This window comes from Ammodytes marinus (genome assembly GCF_949987685.1).
Source record: "Ammodytes marinus genome assembly, chromosome: 9".
Lineage (NCBI taxonomy): Eukaryota > Metazoa > Chordata > Actinopteri > Uranoscopiformes > Ammodytidae > Ammodytes > Ammodytes marinus.
Window position 1 is genome coordinate 13,390,550 of NC_137213.1, and position 24,237 is coordinate 13,414,786.

At 39.9% G+C, this 24,237-nt stretch overlaps 1 protein-coding gene across 1 annotated transcript; it reads left to right on the forward strand.

Moving 5' to 3' along the window:
- Positions 1 to 531: 531 nt before the first annotated feature.
- On the forward strand, positions 532 to 23,282 carry npc1 (Niemann-Pick disease, type C1). The gene is made up of 25 exons (XM_080034644.1): positions 532 to 654; positions 2,967 to 3,095; positions 3,264 to 3,370; positions 3,759 to 3,904; positions 4,106 to 4,273; positions 4,389 to 4,638; positions 4,792 to 4,874; positions 5,199 to 5,569; positions 6,914 to 7,140; positions 7,556 to 7,656; positions 10,125 to 10,227; positions 10,317 to 10,506; positions 10,766 to 10,948; positions 11,122 to 11,236; positions 11,392 to 11,519; positions 11,671 to 11,805; positions 11,939 to 12,028; positions 12,243 to 12,433; positions 13,782 to 13,897; positions 14,603 to 14,732; positions 15,039 to 15,218; positions 15,756 to 15,987; positions 16,681 to 16,794; positions 21,098 to 21,260; positions 21,377 to 23,282. The coding sequence occupies exons 1-25, from the start codon at positions 559 to 561 to the stop codon at positions 21,457 to 21,459; spliced, it is 3,831 nt and encodes a 1,276-aa protein (XP_079890770.1). The 5' UTR covers positions 532 to 558; the 3' UTR covers positions 21,460 to 23,282.
- The last annotated feature ends 955 nt before the right edge of the window (positions 23,283 to 24,237 follow it).

The following is a 24,237-nucleotide window of genomic DNA, read 5'->3' on the forward strand; positions in this document are numbered from 1 at the left end:
TTTTTTTTTATTTTTTTTTACTTTTCGGTACATTGTTGTTCCCATCTTGTGCTGTTGTCAAGAGGTAATTATACCTTTTACGAGGGTTATTTCCTGAAATAAATATTATAGATTATTGCTCATGTGATTAAGGTGGATGCTTTTTGTCCCTTTTTGTCTGATTCTTTGTTGTTCTTGGACTATGTAAACACCAGGTACAGCAATAGAAATAGTTTTTATATACCTGGTTTTAATTTGAAAAATAGAAATGCTGTAAAAGAATAAAAAAATAAAATTAAAACTATATATATATATATATATATATATATATATATATATATATATATTGCTCAAACTAAGAAGCTGGATACAGAAACAGGCTTTTTTTAATAATTAATTTATTTTTAAGGGTAGATGATGTAGTTGCATGGCGTTTAGGTGTAGTGCGTCATTACCGTCGTTGGGTGGCAGCACCGAGGGAACAGTTTGTCTCCGCCCCAAACAAATACTCCGAGGAAGAAGAAACCATCAACAACAAGATAATATGCAAAACTTCAAGTGGACTGTCATTTTATTTCGATGTCTTCAGTGAGAGGGATGGGTGTCTCGCCCGGGAGAAACGTTTTATCTGTACTGTTCTTCATTGTCCTGCTGTCAGAGGGACATATACGATGGGTAAGTGTGACTGAACGTCCGTGCTCTCGTGACTAAAACCTGACTCATCTCGCTAGTGTAATGTTTATCCGAGGCGGCTAACTTATGAAGCTACGAATATGGTCAGCTTAGCTACTGAGCCTTTCAACTCTTTCCACCCAGGGTAAAATGAACGTTAGCCAGTCCTTGGCTTGATAGGGTCCGAAAACATAGTAGCGTGTGGCTTTGTAAGTCACGGGACGTTATAAAAAGAAAAAAATATATATATTGGAAAACGTGAAAGAGGTTAGCTTTGACATTCCTGAGAGGCGGGCGGTGCAGGTTGTAGAGACACAAAGTTCTTGCTGCTGTCACGTTTTGACAGATCGAAAACTCCACCCTATGTCAGCTAGGTAAATGTCTTCAACTTCAAGTTAATGTTGCGATGGTCCAATTCCATAAATGTAAACCCAATTTAGAGTGGCTGTCGAAACAGGAAAATAATAACGTGTTATAAACAGGATCTAACGTCAACATCATTTTGAATTTGTAGAAAAATGGAGATTAATGTTACTTTATCATTAAGACATCATAACTTATGTCAATCAAATGTAAGTCAATTGAGGTTATTATTTTCTGTTGAAGCTGTTGTTTCAAAACAAACCACACACACTAACCTACGCTACACACATCCCCAGCTCTGCTCCATTCATTTGATTAGATTAAATCAGATGTAGTCACTAACTCGCTGGCTCACTTTTCATCAGCGATGCTGGTTTGCTGCATTGATTTCACTCCTATCCATGAAGTTATCAGGTCACTACAATGCAATCCTGATAAGACATAAGCAGCATGCCGGTAAAAGCAACATGGTTTTGGGATCAGTCAGTGCGGTTACATGCAGACTCATAATCGGGTAAATAAACGAATAATAAAACTTCAACAGGAATTCTAAAATGCATGTAAACACCTTTAGCCGATCTACTTCGCACACAAATCGGCACGTTAACTGACAAGCGAAGTCGTATAAGAACACCTGAATAACTCATGCTCCGGCCATTTATCGAATATTTGAAAGGCCATGTATACTCAGACAAATGACGCAGTCCGTTCAAGTGTCAAGTTCGGCATGTCTTTATCCAATCTAGTTGTCCCATGTAACCGCACTGAGTGAAATGATTGATTATTCAGATACTGCAGTGAATAACTCAATAGATTGATATGAAACCTCTCTGTGTGTGGTTTTTTTGTGTGTGTGTTGGTTACTGTGTGTGGGATTATTGGTTGTAAATGAGGTTTCTGTTGCTCTTTATGAACCTCTTTAAACAAACCGTGCAGGCAGGGTTCTGCTTCTCCCTCAGTATATAGATCAGTTTAAACAAATCTCTCATACTCAGTTGGTTCTGACTTGTTCTAATTTGCAGCTGCGTAAAAAGTCCAACTGAGGAAATGGTGACATTTAAAATACTAGCCTTGAACTCAATCACACGAGACTGAAGTAGGACAGAGTGTGACACTGGGTTACTTTACTCAGAAAGTTTGTGGAGTAAGTGAATTGACTTCCTTAACAAAGAACACGTGAGGGCTCTGATGCTGAATAGACAGATAACAGGAAACATTGACTGCACAAGTTATACATTGTAAAGAATTTATATAACCTTCTAAAAGCCTTGTAATTGTGTGTTTTTTTATATATTCAAAATTTGATTTAAAATCATGTTTTAATGATCTGATATTGAACTTGTTCGTAGCCATAACAGTTGCTGAATGTTGTTGGGTTGCCATAGAAAACTAACTACAGTTCTCCTTTCTTTCTGCCATCCTTTTATTTTGGCCATTGAATGTCAGTTAGTCAAGAGATGTCATTGCGTGGTGATGTGACTCAATTGGCAGTCTGTATGCCAACACTAAATGCTTCAAATGACAGGTTGTAAAGAAACAAAAAATTTGCAGAAGTGAAATTTTATTTTCACATGTGCAAATCACAAGATACTAGAAAACGCAGGATATGAAACATGCCCAGAGGTTTAAAATGGCAAGCATAAAAACCTCAAGGTAAAAAAAGGTACGGCTTCAATATCGGATCCTTTTTCAGGTTCAGTCCACTACTGTCTTTTAAGAGGAACTCCTTGCTGTGTTTGGGCCGTCTGTCTTTGCTTTGTCGGCGATACTTTGTTCTTGTATAGAAGTAAGCTAATATCAGTGAACAACAGCTAAATGAGATTCAATATATGCTGCAGATAAAAACAAATATAATCCATGCAGACTAGCACACTGGAACAGAACGACCAAATACATTTTCTCTATGTACGAACTGCACAATAATCACTGAGTTTTTGTTTTCTTTCTGTCAGGTTGAGGCCCAGCACTGCGTGTGGTATGGCCAGTGTGGGGAGTCCCAAGTAGTGCACGGAAAAAAGTACAACTGCAACTACACCGGTCCTGCCAAACCGCTACCCGCTGACGGTTATGACCTTCTCAAGGTAAATGACAGTATCTCCATGCTTTTGCTCCTGTTGGTGCAGTCATCTAATGCTCAAAACCAAGTGTTTTGTAACATACTTCTGCTTTCCAGCGGCGCTTTATTTTGCACTGTGGAAAAAATATTATTATCAATCATGGGTTTTTTTTAAATATGTGTTTGCGTGCAGGAACTCTGCCCTGGATATAACTATGGAAACCGAAGCCTCTGCTGTGATGTGGCCCAGTTGAGCACTCTCAAAGACGCTCTCCAGGTGCCCCTCCAGTTCCTGTCTAGGTATGCACTGCAGTTATGATGACAGTAACCAGTAACTACTGAAGCACATGACATTGGAAGGCTTGGAAGGGCATTATCTTAACCCCTTGATGAATATCTGAACACAAAAAGTACACAGAGTAGACTATCTGTAATGATATGGGGGCAGTGTTTGTGCTGCTCAAATGATATATGTTCTTGTTTTAACATGTATGTTACAAATAATGGGTTGGAGAGAAACTGCATCACAGACCAATTTGACTATGATTTGTCAAAGGTTGGCATGTTTTCTTATCTTTGAGGATTTACTACACTGCGTTTGTTATTGCTTTGCAACCATAGTACACTCTTTTTATTTTTTAAATGCTACTTCTCACACTGGTCATTACTACTGTGTGCCTATGTGCAGGTGCCCCGCCTGTTTCTTCAACCTGATAAACCTCTTCTGTGAGCTGACCTGCAGCCCCCACCAGAGTCAGTTCATGAATGGCACCCAGTTCAACGGGACCAATGTGGTGGAAGTGGACTACTATATTGGAGAGACCTTTGCTAATGGTTTGTTCACAGCTACAGTAGATGTTGATTAGGAGCTTCACCTTCCTTTATTTTAATGGAATATCACATCTGTTGAGTAAACTTCATCACTTCCCTAATCTGAACATGATGTCATCTTAGTGCGTGACTAACGGTCGTAACATTTTTGTTTAACTTCAAGAGGGGATCTTGACATTTGCTCTAAAATAATCTATTTTTCAGGCATGTATAATGCCTGTAAGGACGTGGAGGCACCATCCAGCAACGTGAAGGCCTTATCAATGCTGTGTGGAAAGGATGCAAAAGAGTGCACTGCTACCAACTGGATCGAGTACATGTTTGATATTAATAACGGACAGACTCCGTTTCCCATCAACCCGATATTCACAGGTAAATGGTTTTATATGATCTTGTATATTAAGTCATGATCCTGTGCAGCAGGAAAAATGTAATGTTACCTTTGCATCATTGTTAACCTTTACTTTCTGATGCGTCTCTGCTCTAGATGTCCCGGTGGCTGGTCACACTCCCATGAACAACAAGACGTTTGCCTGCACAGAGGGCCTGGATGACGGTTCAGGTCCCTGCTCCTGTCAGGACTGCACCAAGGCCTGTGGGCCCAAACCCGTACCTCCCCCCCTGCCCCCTCCATGGACTATCCTGGGTATGGATGCCATGACCGTCATCATGTGGATCTCCTACATGGCCTTCCTGCTTGTCTTTATCGGAGCTGTGCTGGGCACCTGGTGTTACAGGTAAAGGACTGACAGATTCATTATTTAAATTCATCTACCAGGATTTCTCGGTTTTTACATGCAAATCTTCACCTGACTAGAAAAAGACAATATGTTGGTGCTGACTTTAGAAGTTAATATTACATTTCCTTGTGTGGTTCTTTGTGCCTACAGGAAAAGGACCATTATGTCTGAGTACGGACCCATATTAGACAGCAATAATCCACTGTCTCTCAACAGTGATAACCCGGATCAAGGTATTGTAATGCCTGAAAAAGAAAACTTCTCTTTATCATGACAGTAATTTCACGGTTCTTTAGGTGTAATACATCTATGAGGGACTTTTAAATGTTTATGAAACAGTCACATTCTACTTCTGATAATCATAACTGACCTATAAAAGTTGTTATTATATTATATAGATTACCATCATTAATCTTACATATTCACAAATAAATACATTACGTCATTGCTAGAATCAACAAAAACAGAAAGTTCCTCATAACCAGTTTACGTAATAGCATTGTTGTACCAATGACAAAAAAAAACTAACTCCCAGTCTTTTTTTCCTCCTCTCTCAGTTAATGCATCATGCTGCGAAACGATGGGTGAACGCTTTGAGAATGCCATGCGGATCTGCTTTAGCAACTGGGGTTCCTTCTGCGTGCGCCATCCCTCTGTGGTGATCCTGGGCAGCCTCATCCTGGTGGTGGCCTGTTCCGGAGGCCTGGTCTACATGCAAATCACCACAGACCCCGTGGAGCTGTGGTCTGCTCCCACCAGCCAGGCCCGCCAGGAGAAGGACTACTTTGACAGCCATTTCGGACCCTTCTTCAGAACCGTGCAGCTCATCATAACCACGCCCATCAACAACAACACCATCTACTCCCCGTACCCCATCGGATCTGATGTCCCATTTTCAGCCATCTTGGATCTAGACATGCTGCACCAGGTGGGTTAGAATGGGGAAGGGAAGAATTTGGAAGACGCATCACTTAGCAATATTTTGTCATTTTGAGCCACTGTGGTTTGTATAATAAAAATAGACTTTATTACAGACTCATGGTCCAATATAAAAGATGGCACAATACATTCACCACACAACACATACAAAAATCCCAAAGGCACAAGTTCATAATATACAGTATCCAAGAAACATATATAAAATAATACAATGACTATACTCTTAAAAAGAGGCATCTGCGCCACTGTCTCCATAACTGATAACAAACATTACTACTGAATCTGATGTTGGATATGACCAAGATTAATCTCATTTACAGAAGCGTCAAGTTGGCAAATAAATGTACACACAAGATTTCTCACCAAAGCTTGAAGTGTATTAACTCCAGTGGATTGGACTGTGGTTTATTTATTTATTTTTGGCTTTCTCTTCTTTCTTTCTTTCAAAGGTTATTTTATTAAATGTTAGTAACAACGGAATTGTAGCACAGCGAGTACAAATTTTTTCCCCTTTTTCTCCCGAACATACCCCACCCACATCCCACCCTCACACCCAACAACACGGAACACACACCACAAGAAACTAAAACAAACAATCAATATGAAAAAAAAAAAAAAAAAAAAACACATAAAGAAATAAAAACACATAAAGAAATAAAATTAAATCAAATAAAAGAGGGGAGGGGGTAGCTACTCTTCTATAATTATTGTTGGTTTTTTAAAATAATTTAGGAAGGGGCGCCAAATTCTGTCAAATTTATTCTCGGATCCCTGGGTAGTGTAACGTATTTTCTCTAAATTCATACATGCCATAATGTCTCTAATCCAATGTGAGTGGGAAGGAGGAGCAGGATCTTTTCACTTGAGTAAGATGACCCTACGAGCAAGTAATGAAGTAAAGGCCAGTACCTTCAGCTTCACTTTAGGCAAGCCCGGATTTGGAGCAATGCCAAAAATTGCAGTGTAAGGGTTCGGCTCAATTTGATGCTGAATTACTTCAGAAATTGTTTGAAAAACTGATGTCCAGAACTCAGTCAAGGTGGGACACAACCAGTACATGTGAAAGAGTGATGCCGGTGCGCTCTTACAGCTATCACAGGTTGGGTCTACATCGGGGAACATGCGAGCTAATTTAGTTTTAGATATGTGGATACGATGTACTACTTTAAATTGCACAAGAGCATGTCGGGCGCACATGGAGGTAGAGTGTATCCGATCCAGGACTGAATCCCACATGTGATCTGTGAAGGCAGAGCCTAGGTCCTGCTCCCACAGGGTTCTTATAGCTGCTAAAGAGGGGCACTTTCTCTTCTTTCTAACTTTAACCAACCAGGTGCTGGATCTGCAACTTCAAGTGGAAGGCATTGTAGCAACGTACGAGGGCCAAAACGTCACCCTGAAGGACCTCTGCTTGGCTCCGTTGGCCCCCTACAATGACAACTGCACCATCCTGAGTGTTCTCAACTACTTCCAGAACAGCCACGAAGTGCTGGACCACAGCGTTGGAGACGACTTCTATACCTTTACTGACTATCACAGCCACTTCCTCTACTGTGTCAGGTGATTTTTCTGAAGTTTGGTTCAGTTTTTTTGTTTTGTTTTTCACTTTCAATGTTAACCAACAGACTGCCACACTCACATGGTCTGTAATTTGGCCTCGAATTTGATGGTTGGTCGAGGAAAAGTTGCTTTGGTAAAACGGTCAAAACCTCTTGAAAACACATCAGGGTTGAAATCTAACACCAGCAGATCACGAGAATCTATTTTTTTCTCCAGATGCTGATATTTTCTAAGAAATGTTGTAGGCAGGAAAGCTTTGCCTTAAAATAGCCCAATCCGACTTCCTCATTTAATTGGTTGTCATGCAGTTGTTCTTCATCTGTTCTGTTCTTAGCTGCAATGCTGATGACTGGTTTATTCTAATAACGACTGTGATTTTTCAGGCTTTTAACTCTGTTGGTGTTTTCTCCCACAGTGCACCAGCAACCCTCGATGACATGAGTAAAAGCCATGACCCGTGTTTAGGCACTTATGGTGGCCCCATCTTCCCTTGGCTGGCCATGGGGGGATATGACGGTGAGCTGGATTAAAACGTTTAGTGGGCAGAGAAGTAGAAAACAATGGTGTTTTTTTTCCAATTTGCAGAAGTTGCACGATTGGTTTAGGGGAGAACGGGGTAAGTAGGCACACTTTTTACTCTACTGAGAATTGCTCATCACCTAAACATCTTTCGATAGTCATTCCTACATTACATTGAAGCTTAAAGTGTTGGCTTGAAATGTGTACCCCTCACTTTTTCTATCTTATTGTAATAAAGAAGAAATTAATCATCAAATGGCGCTTTTCCACCGCACATGTAGCTCGACTCGACTCAACTCGACTCGACTCAACTTGGTTTGGTAGCAGCACGGGTCGTTTTCCACCGCAAATAGTACCTGCTGAACGTGGGCGGGGTTGTCGTAAGGGGCTGAAAGCCTACTCCGGAGCAAAGTAGCAAAGCAGAAATTACGAGCAGTTGTTGCACTATTAACTGAACCAACCGCCAAAAACACGGATGAAAAATGTTTAAGAAATACCCCCCTTGTATCTGTTTGCTAAAAGAAGTAGAAGAATATTGCTACGGGCCATTAAAAGGGATGGTTGTTGTCCCGATGTGTGCCACACAGTCAGCTGTAGGGATGCGTCACGTACATCCCTACGTAAACACGGGCATGATAAAGTTGACTGTTTAGTGCTTGTTTCAGGATACGTGTTTTCAAATGCAAGCCGTGTCTCAGCCTGAATATTTTATTGAGGTAATCAGTTCAGTCCGAGGCTTGTAATGTAATCGCTCGCTATCATGTCTGTCCCAGCTGGCTACTAGCCTAGCTGCTAGCTGCCCTACATGTCTCCTCTCGTATGTTAAGTAACTTCCCCAACAACCAACACTGGGTGAGCTTAGCGAATATATGGAAAATAAATTCGGATCCGTGATGCAAATCAAATGAAAGAGAGCCAGAGTAGGCTGCACGCGGCGTAAATACACTTAAAAGTCCCGGAGAGTTGGGGAGAATAAACAACAGAATGAAGCCGGTAGTCTCTGGCCACTGATTGGCCAAACAATAGTCTCTGGCCAATCAGTGGCCGGCCGTCTGCCGACGTCACCTTTTAGCATCGGCTCAGCTCGCTTGGAACCTAGAGCGAGGCGATACCAAAAAAGCAGCCGCTACGTGGTACCAGGTACCATGAAATTGCGGTGGAAAAGCCAAAAATGCGAGTCAAGTCGAGTCGAGTCGAGCTGATACCATGCGGTGGAAAAGCGCCAAAAGACACCTTAACACATTGTGACAATCAACCCCATCAAGGGGTCGGTTGTCATACACTATGGGGTTGTTTGTCACAATGTTATCTTAATGGGAATAATCTTGAAAAGAAGGAAAGAAAGTAGAACTAAATTTGAAAATGCAATTGCATTGTCAAGTTGACAAATAGGCCTATATAACTTACTGTAGCCTTGGCAGCTTGTCTAGTTTGGGATGCACTGGGTTGTTTTGATTTTGTTGCCCTTTTTTCCTTTGCATGCTAGCTGCCTTTTCCTGCTCTATTCTTTCCTTCTCTGGGGTGTCAGTGAGGATACAGCTTGACAATTTATTTCGTTATTGGGTTCCTTTTCTGGCTGTAGCCTTTGGATAACTTGTGACAACCAACCCCCCCAAAAATGTGACGACCAACCCCAACTTGAATTTTTTGCTAGCATCAATGCCAACAACCATCTGACAACTAATTAGCTTGCTAACCACAATCTAAACTATAGTTTACCCTTCACACTTTTTATGGGTAACAAGTGTTTTGTTATAAACCCATTCTGTAAAAGCCTAGAAGAAAAATACTGAGGAGCTAAATATTTTCAATTTGACATGAAAAACGCAAACAGTCCTCTCACCTCAAATTCAGCAGTCTAACTCCAAGACTATGTAGGTGACCTCTTATCCCAATTCTGGATATTTACATACCAACATTTCACAGACAGCGCCTTCTGGTTCCGAGATATAACGATTGTGACAACCAACCCGTGTGACAAATTACCCCGTTCTCCCCTACAACCACTCGGTGGCTTATTTTATGGCACTAAGAAAAGATCATTAAATTTGGCTTTCTTAGATTTACTTTGTGCTCATATAAACACTCTTATCAGGCAACTATGTGGAGCCTATAGTTCATTTCTAAAATATATTTCATTATACTGTATTTACTGGCACTTTTTTACCAGCATTTATAATTGCAATAATCAGCCCTACACAGTATATACTGTACAATAATCTCACGTTTGTAAAGCAGTCAGGTGACAAGTGTGGTGTTTGAAATGATACTATGAATAACATTTAAAAAATATCTTCGTATCATGAGAGCTGCCACAGCAAACGGCCACAACCATTTATCCATGCCTTTCATTGGTATTTTAACTTTGCTGTTGTTGTAACTGTCAGTGCCATAATCGTTAATAGTGTGGATTTTTTGATTGATGGCTTCACTTTTACAAATGAATGTATCTTTCTTTTCCACAGAAACCAACTACAACAACGCCACGGCTCTGGTGATCACCTTTCCGCTCAACAACTACCAGAACGACACAGTCAAGCTGGGCAAAGCTCTGGCCTGGGAGAAAGAGTGAGTCGACAGTCCATCCGACAGAGCTTCCATTAGTCTGCATAAGTCACCATTCATGGTATATTAACATGTCTTTGTGTGCTTTTCAGAGTCATCACGTTCATGAAGAGCTTCCATAACCCCAACCTGACCATAGCCTTCAATACGGAGAGGAGTATTACGGACGAACTGAACAGAGAGAGCAACAGTGACATCAGCACCATAGTCATCAGCTATGCCATTATGTTCATCTACATCTCCCTGGCCCTGGGTCACATCCGGAGCTTCAGCAGAGTGATGGTGAGAGAGAGAATCCATATCTGACATAGCTGCTTTTTTTTACACATTACGCAATGTTAACCTCTCTTTTCTGCACATTACGTAAGAGCTTGAGAAAATTCAATGATGCATCAAAACCAGTACAGGCTGTACTGGTTTTGATGCATCATGTACTGTACAGCGTGTTTGACAACTTCCTGCCACTCCTGTGTGAAAGGGATAAAGCTCAAAGGGATAGCGTGACTGATGCTCTTTTTTTTTTTTTTTTTTGCCCGTTCAGGTGGACTCTAAGATTTCTCTGGGTATAGCGGGAATCGTGATTGTGCTCAGCTCCGTGTCCTCCTCTCTTGGAATCTTCAGCTACTTTGGAGTCCCTATCACCCTCATTGTGATTGAGGTCATCCCCTTCCTAGTGCTGGCTGTTGGCGTAGACAACATCTTTATTATAGAACAGACCTATCAGGTAACCTCCCACTTTTTCCCAATCCATTAAACTGTAATATGAATTGTCAAGTGGTTTTGATTACTTATCGCAATCCTGAAAAGACTTGTGCGGATGGCAATCGCTAGCTACCAGTAAAAACCCACCAAATCTTTTAAAACTGCTGCTATGCATTTTTTCTTCTTTCTGAACAGAGGGATGAGCGGATGCCTCAGGAGGAACTTCACCAGCAGATTGGTCGGATCCTTGGAGACGTCGCCCCCAGCATGTTCCTCTCCTCCTTCTCTGAGACTGTGGCCTTCTTCCTAGGTGAAATAGATCATGTCAAATTAAACTATACGTATTCTGAATGGGAAGGTTACACCCTTTCTTTTAATTAAGAAATGTGCTTTTTGTGTAGACGGATAGCCATAGTTGCTACAAAAGTAAAAGCTGCTAATACAGTTGACGTTTGTCTTTTACAGGAGCCCTGTCCAACATGCCTGCAGTGAGGACGTTCTCCATGTTTGCTGGCTTGGCTGTTTTTATTGATTTCCTGTTGCAGATCAGTTGCTTTGTCAGCCTGCTTGGCTTGGACGCCAAAAGACAGGAGGTGAGTGGAGGAAAATGTTTGGTTACATAAATGGTGATACTGGAGCGGATACAGATGACTCAAGCACTGTTCTAAACAAATCAACCTTCAAATTGTTAACAGATTTAGTTACTCTTTTCCAATACTGTGTTGTCTGTTGTGTTTTTAAAAGGAGAATCGACTGGACATCGTCTGCTGTGTGAAGCTGCCAGACAGACAGGAAACCAAGACGGACAGCTTCCTCTTCCGCTTTTTCAAAAACGTCTATGCGCCATTCATCCTCAAAGAGTGGGTGCGACCCATCATAGTAAGTGCCTCAGTGACACAATGCCCCCTTTCGTCAACTAATGTATACTGTATGTTTATAATGTAAAATAGTTGAGTAGTGGTGGTATGCTGTGTTGCGATGATTACGTTTTTTTCTATCTCTCTGTGTTTAGGTGGCGGTGTTTGTGGGAATGCTCTCCTTCAGTATCGCTGTGGTGAATAAAGTAGAGGTTGGACTGGACCAGAAGCTCTCCATGCCTGATGTACGTCTTTGCAAGTTTCGATCAAAATTGTGTCTTCATGGAATATTAAGGGACACTGCTTATAATATATTTTAGAAAAAAATAAAATTGAATATTTTGTAGAAGCACTGATCACTGATGTAGTTATTTGTGGTCAGTCCATGAAGTGAAGCTAAATATATTGCTTGTGTAGGTTTATTCTGAATTTTATTTATTCATCCCTCTCTCCATCCAGGACTCGTACGTGCTTCAGTACTTTCAGAATCTGAGCATGTATCTCCACACTGGACCTCCAGTCTACTTTGTGGTGGAGGACGGTCTGAACTACAGCAGTGCAGAGGGCCAGAACATGGTGTGTGGAGGAGTGGGCTGCAACAACAACTCTCTGGTCCAGCAGGTCTACGACGCCTCCCTCATCAGCAACTAGTAAGTCAAGTTAGACCACAGATGGTTTGATTGAAAAACAATGCAAGAAAACATGGGTATTGAAGATAAAAACATAAAATACGATACTGGAATTGTCTGAAAACTATTTGAAACATGTAGGTGCATCTAAAAAAAATATAGAATATCACTAAAGGTTCATATTTTTTCTGTTAAAATTCAAAAAGTGAAATTTCATATTATCCTCCTAGATTCATTACACATGAAGTCAAATTAATCTATAATTTCAGAATGTTGACATTTCTGTATTATTATTAATAGGGCTGTCAAGCGATTAAAAAAATTAATCTAATTAATTACAGGCTCTGTGATTAATTAATCTAAATTAATCGCATACTTTTATGACACTTTTATACCTGTTTATAAACAGCTGTATAGCCTACTACAGTTTGTTTCTCTCTCTCTCTCTCTCTCTCTCTCTCTCTCTCTCTCTCTCTCTCTCTCTCTCTCTCTCTCTCTCTCTCTCTCTCTCTCTCTCTCTCGTAACTTCTGTCTCCACAACAGACAGCGCTGCACTGCAACATATGCCTATGCCGATTCATTCACCATCGTCGTACTCATAGGCAAAAATATTGACACACACACACACACACACACACGGGGCGGGCGGCGGGAGACGAGACAGCTAGCAAACAAAATTGAGACACAGAGGAAGATTGAGAGATAGGCTACTGTTTTGAACCTATATTGTTGCACCACTAAATCAATAATGCCCAGACACTGCGGAGAATAAAGTAAGATGTCTTCCTACCTTCATGCTTATTTACCATAGAGCCCTCGGCCCCGCCCTTTCCTCTGCTTCTCTCTCCCTTTCACCCGTGCGGGCTGTAAGCTACAGGTGCAGCTCACCGAGCTGCGCACCACTTTTGCACCGGGTGAAAGGGCATTATAGAAGTGCGATTAATCTGCGTTAATTTTTTTAATCGCGTTCATTTTTCTGTGATTAATTAATCGAAATTAACGTGTTAATTTGACAGCCCTAATTATTAATAGTTTTTTTTATTTACTGGTTTTGTGTAATATTCTAATATTTGAAACACTGGATTTTTTTATTCAATGAGCTGTAAGCCGTAATCATCAAAACTGAAACAAAATTAAGGCCAGACGTATTTCACTTTGTGTGATGAATCTAGAATATATGAAAGTTTCACATTTTGAATGAACTTTTCAATGATATTCAATTTTTTTGAGATTGCACCTGTACATTTTAGCCAAGCCCCACAATCTGAAAAGCTGGGAGTTCACATAAGGCAAAGGGCTAAAGTATGTCTCGGCTACGGTGGTGGCGTGATCTATTTCAATTTCACTTTTCCTTGTTTGCTCCTCCTAGCACAACCATTGCCTTCACGCCGTCCTCTTGGCTGGATGACTACTTTGACTGGGTGAAGCCTCAGTCCTCCTGCTGTCGATACTACAACACCAGCGGGGCCTTCTGCAATGCATCGGGTAAATGTTTGATCCAATGTAAACAGGCCTTGAACTCTTTGCCTCACAATCCTGAAGTCAACAGCATGCTTTTTCGACACAAGTTTGATATTTTTTCATCTGCAGTTGCAATGGAACAAAATAATGTTTAAGGGCGTAGTGCAGCAAAAAGAAAAGCTGGAATACGGTGAAACAAAACAATAAAGTATTGTGCTTTCTATTTTGCAGAACTAAAACTCCATAAATTCCCATATATCAATATTAAAACTATTAGTCTATAACATATAAGTGTTTTCTTGGTATAATTTTTAAAGCAGACAATCGAGACTTTGGGGCAGTTGTAGATCTGTAGTTAATGAATTGACCTGTGGACAGTTTGAAATCACCTGAGTGTCAGTCAGAGACGGTTTATTTAAGGAAGTATGAATCAAATAAAGGACAAGGAAATAAACAAACAGTAAAAATTCCTTTCCAGCATTGTAAAATACGTTGGGAATTTCCATGAATGATATTTGTTTTTTCAAAATACACGCCGTTTGAGAAGGAATATGCTAATGCACAAAATGTAAATACAGTAATGTTGCCTTATTATTTGATACATGTATTTTTATTCAAATCTAGTCCTGTTAGTACACTGAGGATTTTTTACGCTCATCACAAATTTGTATACATCTCCAATCCTGTTGGTTAAATTGATGAATAATATTCCTGATATTGTTTTCCCAGTTTTGAATCCCTCCTGTGTTCACTGTCGACCCATGACTCCCAGTGGAAAGCAGAGGCCACAGGGGCAAGACTTTATGCACTTCCTACCGATGTTCCTGTCAGACAATCCCAACATCAAGTGTGGAAAAGGGTAATTTTATACTGTAGCTCTGCTGGAATAAAAAAAATGTAAACACATGAATTTGAACACTTTGACTTTGACTTCTGCTTCTTGTGTGTTTTTAAAAGTATCTTGTATCACTCTTTTCTCTCTCTCTCTCTCTCTCTCTCTCTCTCTCTCTCTCTCTCTCTCTCTCTCTCTCTCTCTCTCTCTCTCTCTCTCTCTCTCTCTCTCTCTCTCTCTCTCTCTCTCTCTCTCTCTCTCTCTCTCTCTCTCTCTCTCTCTCTCTCTCTCTCTCTCTCTCTCTCTCTCTCTCTCTCTCTCTCTCTCCTCCAGTGGCCATGCAGCCTATGCTACAGCTCTTGACTTCAACAAATCAGGGGTCGGCGCCTCTTACTTCATGACTTACCACACCATCCTGAAAGAATCCCCCGACTACATAGATGCCCTGAAAATGGCCCGAAACCTGGCTCACAATATCAGTCAGTCCATGGGCCACAAAGTCTTTGCCTACAGGTCAGTCCTGCTGCACTGCATGTGGTGCTCTCACCTTTGCGTAATAAATAGCTGTCCTTTGTCACAATTATTATTAGGTGTTTTCAGTTCAAACCACTCTGCTTTAAGCTTTTCTGTTAATGTTTTCTATAGTGAAACAATATAAAAACCTTCAGATAGCAGGTGTGCTTGTTTTGAACTCAAGGTTCAAGGGTATCGGGAGTGGAAGTAGGTCGAAAGATAAGCACACGATACAAGGAAAATATTATAAATGGCAATACTGCTGATGTTTCAAAATACAGACATTGAACCAAATATTCCAGGAAAAAGAGTTTTGCAGAGACAAAATTAACATTTGGAATAGATTCTCTTGTACATTGAAATGCATGACAGGATAAAGAAGCTGATAATTAGCTTTGATTGAAAGAATATAAATATCAACAACAACAAAAAAACACAAATATCTATAGACTGGCCACATCCTGTTCTATTTTAAAAATAATTTTCTCAAGTTGTGTCCCCTAAAATAACATTTAATATTCTCCTCCTCTTTTGCAGCGTCTTCTATGTGTTTTACGAGCAGTACCTGACCATTGCATACGACACGGCTCTGAACCTAAGCGTATCTCTGCTGTCTATCTTGCTGGTGTCCACGGTGCTGCTGGGCTTTGAGCTGTGGTCGGCCGTGCTGGTCAGCCTCACCATCGCCATGATCCTGGTCAACATGTTCGGCGTCATGTGGCTGTGGAGCATCAGCCTCAACGCTGTGTCTCTGGTCAACCTGGTCATGGTGAGAAGCAACGTGACATTCACACTGACAGACGCTGGAACAACTGAATAAAAGAACACAAATTTGACTTAAATTGACAATATAAGCAAGGAAGGGAAGAGTTGTGTTAACAGAGGATGAGTTTGGGATAATTTCTACAGAATTCCTCCCATTTTGGGGAGTTTTAGGTGTTATTTATTTCAGCAACGTTGTACTTGCCTGTTTAAATTTCTTCACTCTGGGAACATCAGCAGCATCACATGTCCATTGTCATGCAGTTTTGATCATATAAATGAAAGGTGTATTAATATATGTATATATATAAAGAGTTGTAGATAAAAAGTTAGTTTACAATCATTACTGATATAAAATACATCAATCATTACGTTTAGTTATATTTTTGTTTCGATTATTGATGGTGTGTAGTACAGATTGGGCCGTTTTTAAAATTGGACTTGTTTACAATGTGTCTGCTCATCTGACCTGTAGGGCCTTTGTTCTAGCAATGTAACTGTGTCCCCAGTTATCAGCACTAATGCTGGTGAAAACAATGTTGTCATACCGATCAAGAAATGTTCTTTTATCTAACTGGTTAACAACTTACCTTTATCTCAACTATATAATATTAATATAAGGCATGATTCAAGTTGAATTCATTGCAGCATTTCCATGTTTTGCGTTGAGTTTGAGTTGTTCCCCCGTCCTCTGTTGCAGAGCTGTGGTATCTCGGTGGAGTTCTGCAGTCACATTGTGCGAGCGTTTTCAATCAGTGTGAAGAAGAACAGGGTGGAGCGAGCTGAGGATGCTCTGGCTCACATGGGCAGCTCTGTAAGTCTCTCTTTAACATTGAATTGTTTTTAATAGTTAAGTACTGTATTTTCCACACTATAAGCCGCACTGGACTATAAGCCGCAGGTGTTATAATGTTTAATTACCATATGTAAGAGTTTGTGCACAGAGGAGATTGTCGGGAAAGAGATGGCTGCTTGAGGAAGCTCCCATTTATTAACATTTCAACAAACAAGTTGCATATTTGCATAACGTAGCCTATTCAAGTGTTACCATTTAGTGCAATAGCTACTAGGGATGGGCACGAGTGTTTTCGCTACTCGTGTGATTGCTTGCATTCCTCGAGGATCAATCGATACCTCGTTAAACTTTTTTCTATTTTTAGAACGCAACGCATCTGTCTGCAGAACAACGGTTCACCGCAATAAAGCGCTCAATGCTTATTGTCAGTCACAGTTGCCATATGATATTATGGATTTTTTCCCCACAAGTTTAAAACACCTTTTCCTCACTGAAAGTAATTAAATAGACGGGCCACAATTTAAACCGATCGAGTAGGTATGCGGTGGGGAGAAAAAAAGCATGGGCTGTAGTTGTAACAACAAAATAAAAATAGCCTAAGTCACCATTTAACCCTTAGGGCCCGTTATAATATTAGGCACACTCGTACCGCTAAGGTCCGTAAAATGGACATGTCATTGAGGTAGCTAAAAAAAATATTATACATTATTTTTTTTCTACTTTTTTTTTGCCAATTCTTTTCCCCCACATCTGCCCTAACTATTAATATAAAATAGTCATGAATTTTAAAAGATGTTAACCCTTTAAATGCCAGGTTTTGGTCATGATGCCATCGTATTTTAGATGAAAAAAACTGAAAAACTGAAATATTTTCAATATACTACATGCAAACTAATTTTTTTTGTGTTGAATTATTAGGCCTGTGATGTGTCAATGATGAGCAGCAAAACTGATTTTCAGGCATTATTATTTTTTGTGCAGTGTCAAATACTCACACTCGTACCGCTAAGGTCCGTAAAATGGACATTTCCTTGAGGTAGCTATAAAAAATATTATACATTAATTTTTTTCTACTTTTTTTTTGCCAATTCTTTTCCCCCACATCTGCCCTAACTATTAATATAAAATATTCATGAATTTTAAAAGATGTTAACCCTTTAAATGCCAGGTTTTGGTCATGATGCCATCGTATTTTAGATGAAAAAAACTGAAAAACTGAAATATTTTCAATATACTACATGCAAACTAATTTTTTTTGTGTTGAATTATTAGGCCTGTGATGTGTCAATGATGAGCAGCAAAACTGATTTTCAGGCATTATTATTTTTTGTGCAGTGTCAAATACTCACACTCGTACCGCTAAGGTCCGTAAAATGGACATTTCATTGAGGTAGCTATAAAAAATGTTATACAATCTTTTTTTTAACTTTTTTTTGCCAATTCTTTTCCCCTACATCTGCCCTAACTATTAATATAAAATAGTCATGAATTTTAAAAGATGTTAACCCTTTAATTGCCAGGTTTTGGTCATGATGACATCGTATTTTGGAGGAAAAAACTGAAAATGTTTATTATTTTCAATATACTACATGCAAACTAATTTTTTTTGTATTGAATTATTAGGCCTGGGATATGTCAATGCTGAGCAGCAACACAGATATTTAGGCATTATTATTTTTTGTACAGTGTAATAAACTGACACTCATACCGCTAAGGTACGTAAAATGGACTTTTGAAAAAGGTAGCTATAAAAAATATTATACATCGATATTTTTCCAACTTTTTTAGGCTTGAATTTTAAACCAACATCAGTACTAATCATAAATTGAATTTTTGTGTTAGGAAAAGAACCTCACCTGCAGTCCATGCACATTTTCCACTCTTTTTGTTATTATCCAGAAGTGAACAGTGAACAGTGAACGGGCCAAGAACAGTGTAACAGGGACATCATTGGCTAAATAAAGTTGTTTGTGTGTGTGTGTGTGTGTGTGTGTGTGTGTGTGTGTGTGTGTGTGTGTGTGTGTGTGTGTGTGTGTGTGTGTGTGTATCCCCATGACCTAGACATTATGAGCAAAAGGCTAGTGGTTTTCAAGTGGCACTGTTTTCATTCACTCTGTTCCATGTGTAGTTTTTCATGCAGAGGTTCAAAATCCCTCTAAAGATGACTTTGTATAAATGCACAGCACACACACCTACCTGAGGTCCATACACACAAGCATGTGCAGTGCACTGCTTCAAATAAGTTAAAACATGGGCCATCTTCAATCACATCAAAGGTGCAGCCGTCAGAGACACATAACAAGTCGTTGAGCTGTTTACACAGCTGCCATTGAAACCAGAGTTTATACAAAGCAAACTGTGGAACTAGTTATTTCTTACCTGGCAATATGGAGGGAGCCTTTACACAAGAAGTACATAAAGCTTTGGAAACAGTGATGGAGTCTGATTCTGATAGCGAGTAATAGGAATCTGACACAGACAATGGTTGCGTTCCGAATCGCATACTTTCTACTATATAGTATGTAGAAAAAAGATTTAGGATGTCCCGATTCTTATGGCCAGATTTAGGATGGTTAGAAGTACCCGGATGTCCTACTTCATGCGGCCAAGATTGTTAGTGTTGAAAAGTGCATCCTATTTGGGCGATTCTGACCCACAATCCAGTGCGCACGTGAAGTGCGCGCGACGGATATAAAAGCAAGAGGCAAGATCAAGGCGCAATGTTATGATGAAATAAGAGAGTAAAGTATGTCCCAATAGTATGCCTACTGCATCCTAACTAGATTCTTTTTATCGTCGGATGTAGTATGTAGAATAGAAAAAAGAAAGAGTATGAGATTCGGAACGCAACCACAGTGTCTGAAACCTCCATTAACGCGTAACAGGTCTCTGTGTATGGGTGTTGGTGGGGCCAACTGAATTCTCCACTACTGAAAGTCAGAGGAAACATCCCAGCTCTGGAGGAGGATTCAGAGTAAATGAAAACAGTGCCACTTGAAAACCACTAGCCTTTTGCTCATAATGTCATAGGTCATGGATACACACACACACACACACACACACACACACACACACACACATACACACGTGCACACACACCCACATACACACACACACACACACACACACACACTCCTCAGGGTTAAAGCTAAAGGGAGAGGAAGGGGGGATTGTGACAGTGCTATCTTGTGGAAATAGCCTGTTTTTTCTCCATATGCCAAATATGGTCATAATGACGTAACATGGTGGAGAGTAGTAAAAATGATCAATTCCAAGGTAGAAGCCCAGATTGACACCCAGATATAAAAAAATACATCAATTATGCTTTAATGGCAGTGTGTTGAAAAAATGGTGTTTGAATGGGTGTTAATGGACGTTTTATGGACCTTAGCAGTCTGAATGTAACTCTTGTTTGTATACAGTGTATTTTAGCCTTACTGTAGGAGCTGAGCTGGAAATAACATTATCATATAAAAATACACTTCCTTACCAGTTTTCATGCCATATGCATGAACACAGCCAAAATTATCCAAAAAAAGAAAAATGAAATGTCCGTAAAATGGACCAACGGGCCCTAAGGGTTAAAATAAGAAGGGCAGCAAATAATATAAAATTATTGTCCTACAATTTAAACACATATAAATAACTCCAAAGCAGTAGACTATATCCAACCGCGTAATGCTCACTCCGTGAAATAATTGGACAGTTATATTCCTGAAAATGTTCTGGAGAAAGGAGAGACCGTGTTCAGCTCTGCGGTGCCGTGGAGAACACAGGCTGCGCTGCGGTGGCACGGAGGTGGCAGTTATTTGCAGTTGCCGTTTGACACAACGCTCAGTTTATTGCACTTGCATCAAAATATTTAATTTTGTTAAACTTTATTTTATCCGTTTTGTGACGTTTTGTACACGTATATAACATTTTAATCCACCAATCGAGTTCATTTGAAACGAGGAGTACTCGAGTACTCGATTACTAACGCCCATCCCTAGTAGCTACAGAACATATACTGTGCTGTGTAATAACAGGGTCGAAAAATGGGGAAAAAGTTGCGGCTTATAGTCCGAAAATTACGGTAAATAACGAGATTTTTGGGCTATTAAATGTTTTTTTTGCATGCCGGTTTCTGTGTGAACAAGCTTCAGGGGAAAGGTAAAGCAATCTTTTTCTGAGGATAAGATAACTGCTGTATCTGAACTAGAAAAAAAATAATACATTCTAATTAAAACAGTTGTAAAATAATACTTATCCTTTAAACATCAAGTCTAATTTTGATCATCACATAACGTTATGTCTGATGGCACCTTCTCCTTTTTCACAGGTGTTCAGTGGGATCACATTGACAAAGTTTGGAGGAATCCTAATCCTGGCGCTTTCCAAGTCCCAGATCTTCCAGGTCTTTTACTTCAGGATGTACTTGGCCATAGTGCTGCTGGGGGCCACGCACGGCCTCATCTTCCTCCCTGTACTGCTCAGTTATATCGGTCAGTCAAGTCACACATTTAACGGAAAACACACTAATCATCATCATACAAGATTGAGGCACAAGATTGAATGCTTTTTTAAATGAATGATCTGTTCTGACTTTATTTTTATACAGGCCCTTCAGTGAACAAAGCAAAGGCGCTTGCTGCTAACAAGCGCTACGCCGGTACAGAAAGGGAGCACCTCCTCAACTACTAGCAGACTGTTTGGGACAATGAACAATGAGCTGACTGTTTGACTGGGAGGGACAGTGTTGGTGTGAGCACAGGCCGTTTCTGCGATTACTGACACACTCATCATCGCCACCGCTACTATTCACGGATTTAACTCAGGAATATGCTTGGGAATAGGACTTCCAGAGGCCTTGTCCACACTGCATAATGCACACTGCATACTTATTGATTCTCCTCCGAAGACTTTGGACCACCACCATACTCCCTCTTCACCTTACACTACAGGACAAGTCTGACTTCATTTTATAAAGCTTGGGCGACATACCACTGTACAGAATACGCCACTTTGACAGCGGGAAGTAAATAAGAAGAGACACCGACCCCAACCTCAGTTGATAGACTGTTCTATATGTAATGATAACTCAGAATGGTGAATCTGGTCAGTTTTTAAAGTGTATATAGTATACCAGAAAGAAAAAACAATGTGTAAAAGGACAATTTAGTGCAAACTTACATGAAGCTTTTGTTGGACAATTTTTTATTACGAATCATGCATTGACTGGCACACTGCACACACCTGAGCTAACAGATTACTATAATAATATCATAGAGACCCTTATAATACCTGGCATTGACATGCATCCTATCCGGGGGCTGTGTCTATGTACTGTTTTACTTAGCAGATTTTTTTAGTCGTAGCATTTCCATTTAGCAATAATGCGTTTCCTGTGCAGCTTTTAAACATCTGGACCGTAATGTTTTGACTGCAGCGAACTGGATTTGAAATGTGAGGATAAAGTGCTGAGTTTAGGGGCATTGAGCAGTGCAGGAATTGTAGACTCTATTTTCTTTCTGAAGTATACATTTTTAAAAAGGCTAAAAACCTACAGTCATTGCTTCCTAAAAAAAAAGTAAAAACTTTTGAAAAATAGCCACAACCTAACAGTACTTGTGGCATGTTGCTATCCAGACTGCTCCCTGCCTCGTCCGTTATTTCCACATTGGTGGATATTTACATGATCTGGTGCAACATTTCCTTTTTAGAGCTAGTTAATATATATTAAGTATCCTTTTTTGAAGGCTTTGCATGACTATATTGTTAGTCCATCTTGGGTGCTTTTACACAGCAAAGACCCTTGTTTGACTGAGTCAGGATACACGTTGATGCCAGGTATAAAGGGTGCCATAATGCTAATAATGGTTTTTAATTGAAGTGTAAATGACACACCATGCAGTTACTGAACTTAACTTCTTTTTATTTTTTTTGCATCAACAAGTGAAGAAACAAAGCTTTACATTTAACTGTAAATACCTTACACAGGACTAATTTCAATGTATTCATAAGTCATCTCTAGAGTACACTGTAGAATGATGGGTGATTGTGGTACAGTCCTGATTTTTTCATTCCTACACATTTGTTAGTTATTTTAATTTTTAATTTTAACTATTAACATTTTGTTTCCCCTGCATTGCCATTGTCATTCATCTAAAGGAGTCTCATCAAGGAGAAACTTCAACTTGTTTGTTTTAACCCTGGTGTATTAAAATCTGATGGCACACTTTTTAAAATGAACAGTAGGCTACATGTCCTTTTTGTTTTGGTTTTCCTGTGGTATTTTTTTTTATAATAATTCCCCCCCCCCCCCCCCCCCCCATAATGTTTTACTTTTTTAAGCAACCGAAAAGTTGTAACTCAAATAATGAAGAATTGTGCTTGTATAACAGTGCTGTGCATTGACATGGACAAATCATATGTTGACATTGAAGTAGGCTAATAATGATTGTGGAAAAATAAAATAAACCAAGCAGTGGGATGCTATAGTTTTAAAACATTTTAAGTAACGCATATTAAATAGTTCTCAGAAAAGTATGTGTATCCTGCTCGTATTTATGTCACATTGTAATTGTATATACATCTAGAAATTATTTTTTTGTATTATTAAGAAAGTTCGAATGAGGGGCCAATTCAACATAAGGTGCCACCGTAAAAGTCGAAACAGATTTAGTCACTTTTGGCTGAGATACTTTTTAATGACAAAATCTACAGTAATAGTATTCCTAACCATTCCATGATGTAAGGATTTATTTGTGTGGCCTTATCTGCATCCTAACAATACAAATAAGTATCGGCCAGCTCACTCAAATATGTTTAACTTCTCTCTATTACAAACTAATTTTGAGCTGAGGCTGGAAATCAAGCCAGTTGACTTGTGCCGACTGACCACATGGTGGCGCCTGAACCTACTAACTGAGCTCTGTCTGCACCATGCTCTCAGTAATGTGGCGACTAGAATGACCTCATTTTAATATCTTAAGGAGAAGCAGTCTTGCCATGCTTATTCACAGCCAAGGATTTTAAAATAGCTGCCGGATGCAAAAAAATCCAATGCCATTTCCACAGAGCAAATTAACTAAAGCATCTGATTGGAGCCTGTTCAGACTTCTTCAGCGCACTGAATCTGCAGCATTAGTATTTACACCGACACCTCACATCCCGTTCCAAAGTCGCTGCCAAAGCACGAGCTGTGTAGGCAGGCTACTTCCTCCCAGCGCGTGTTGGTGTAACTGTCTGTCTGTCCGTCCGTCCAGCCCCAGTGTTGTCATACAAACCTCCAACTCATAACTTATTTATCGGCCACCCGGTGAGAGCCAGGAACTGTTCTTTGAATCTGGACGAGAGATTAAAATATTAATTTCCTCTGCAGGGGAGAGCCTAGGCCTACAGGTTACCAGAGAGAACTATTATGTAAGATGTACGAGGCCCCATCTTTCATGAACGAACACACACACACACACACACACA

What these genes read in the sequence shown, in the direction of transcription:
- npc1 (XM_080034644.1), top strand. Translation starts at nt 559, where the DNA reads ATGTCTTCAGTGAGAGGGATGGGTGTCTCGCCCGGGAGAAACGTTTTA. An exon ending in ACGGTTATGACCTTCTCAAG is followed by an intron (nt 3,096 to 3,263) that starts GTAAATGACAGT and finishes GTTTGCGTGCAG; the next exon opens with GAACTCTGCCCTGGATATAA. An exon ending in CATCAACCCGATATTCACAG is followed by an intron (nt 4,274 to 4,388) that starts GTAAATGGTTTT and finishes TCTCTGCTCTAG; the next exon opens with ATGTCCCGGTGGCTGGTCAC.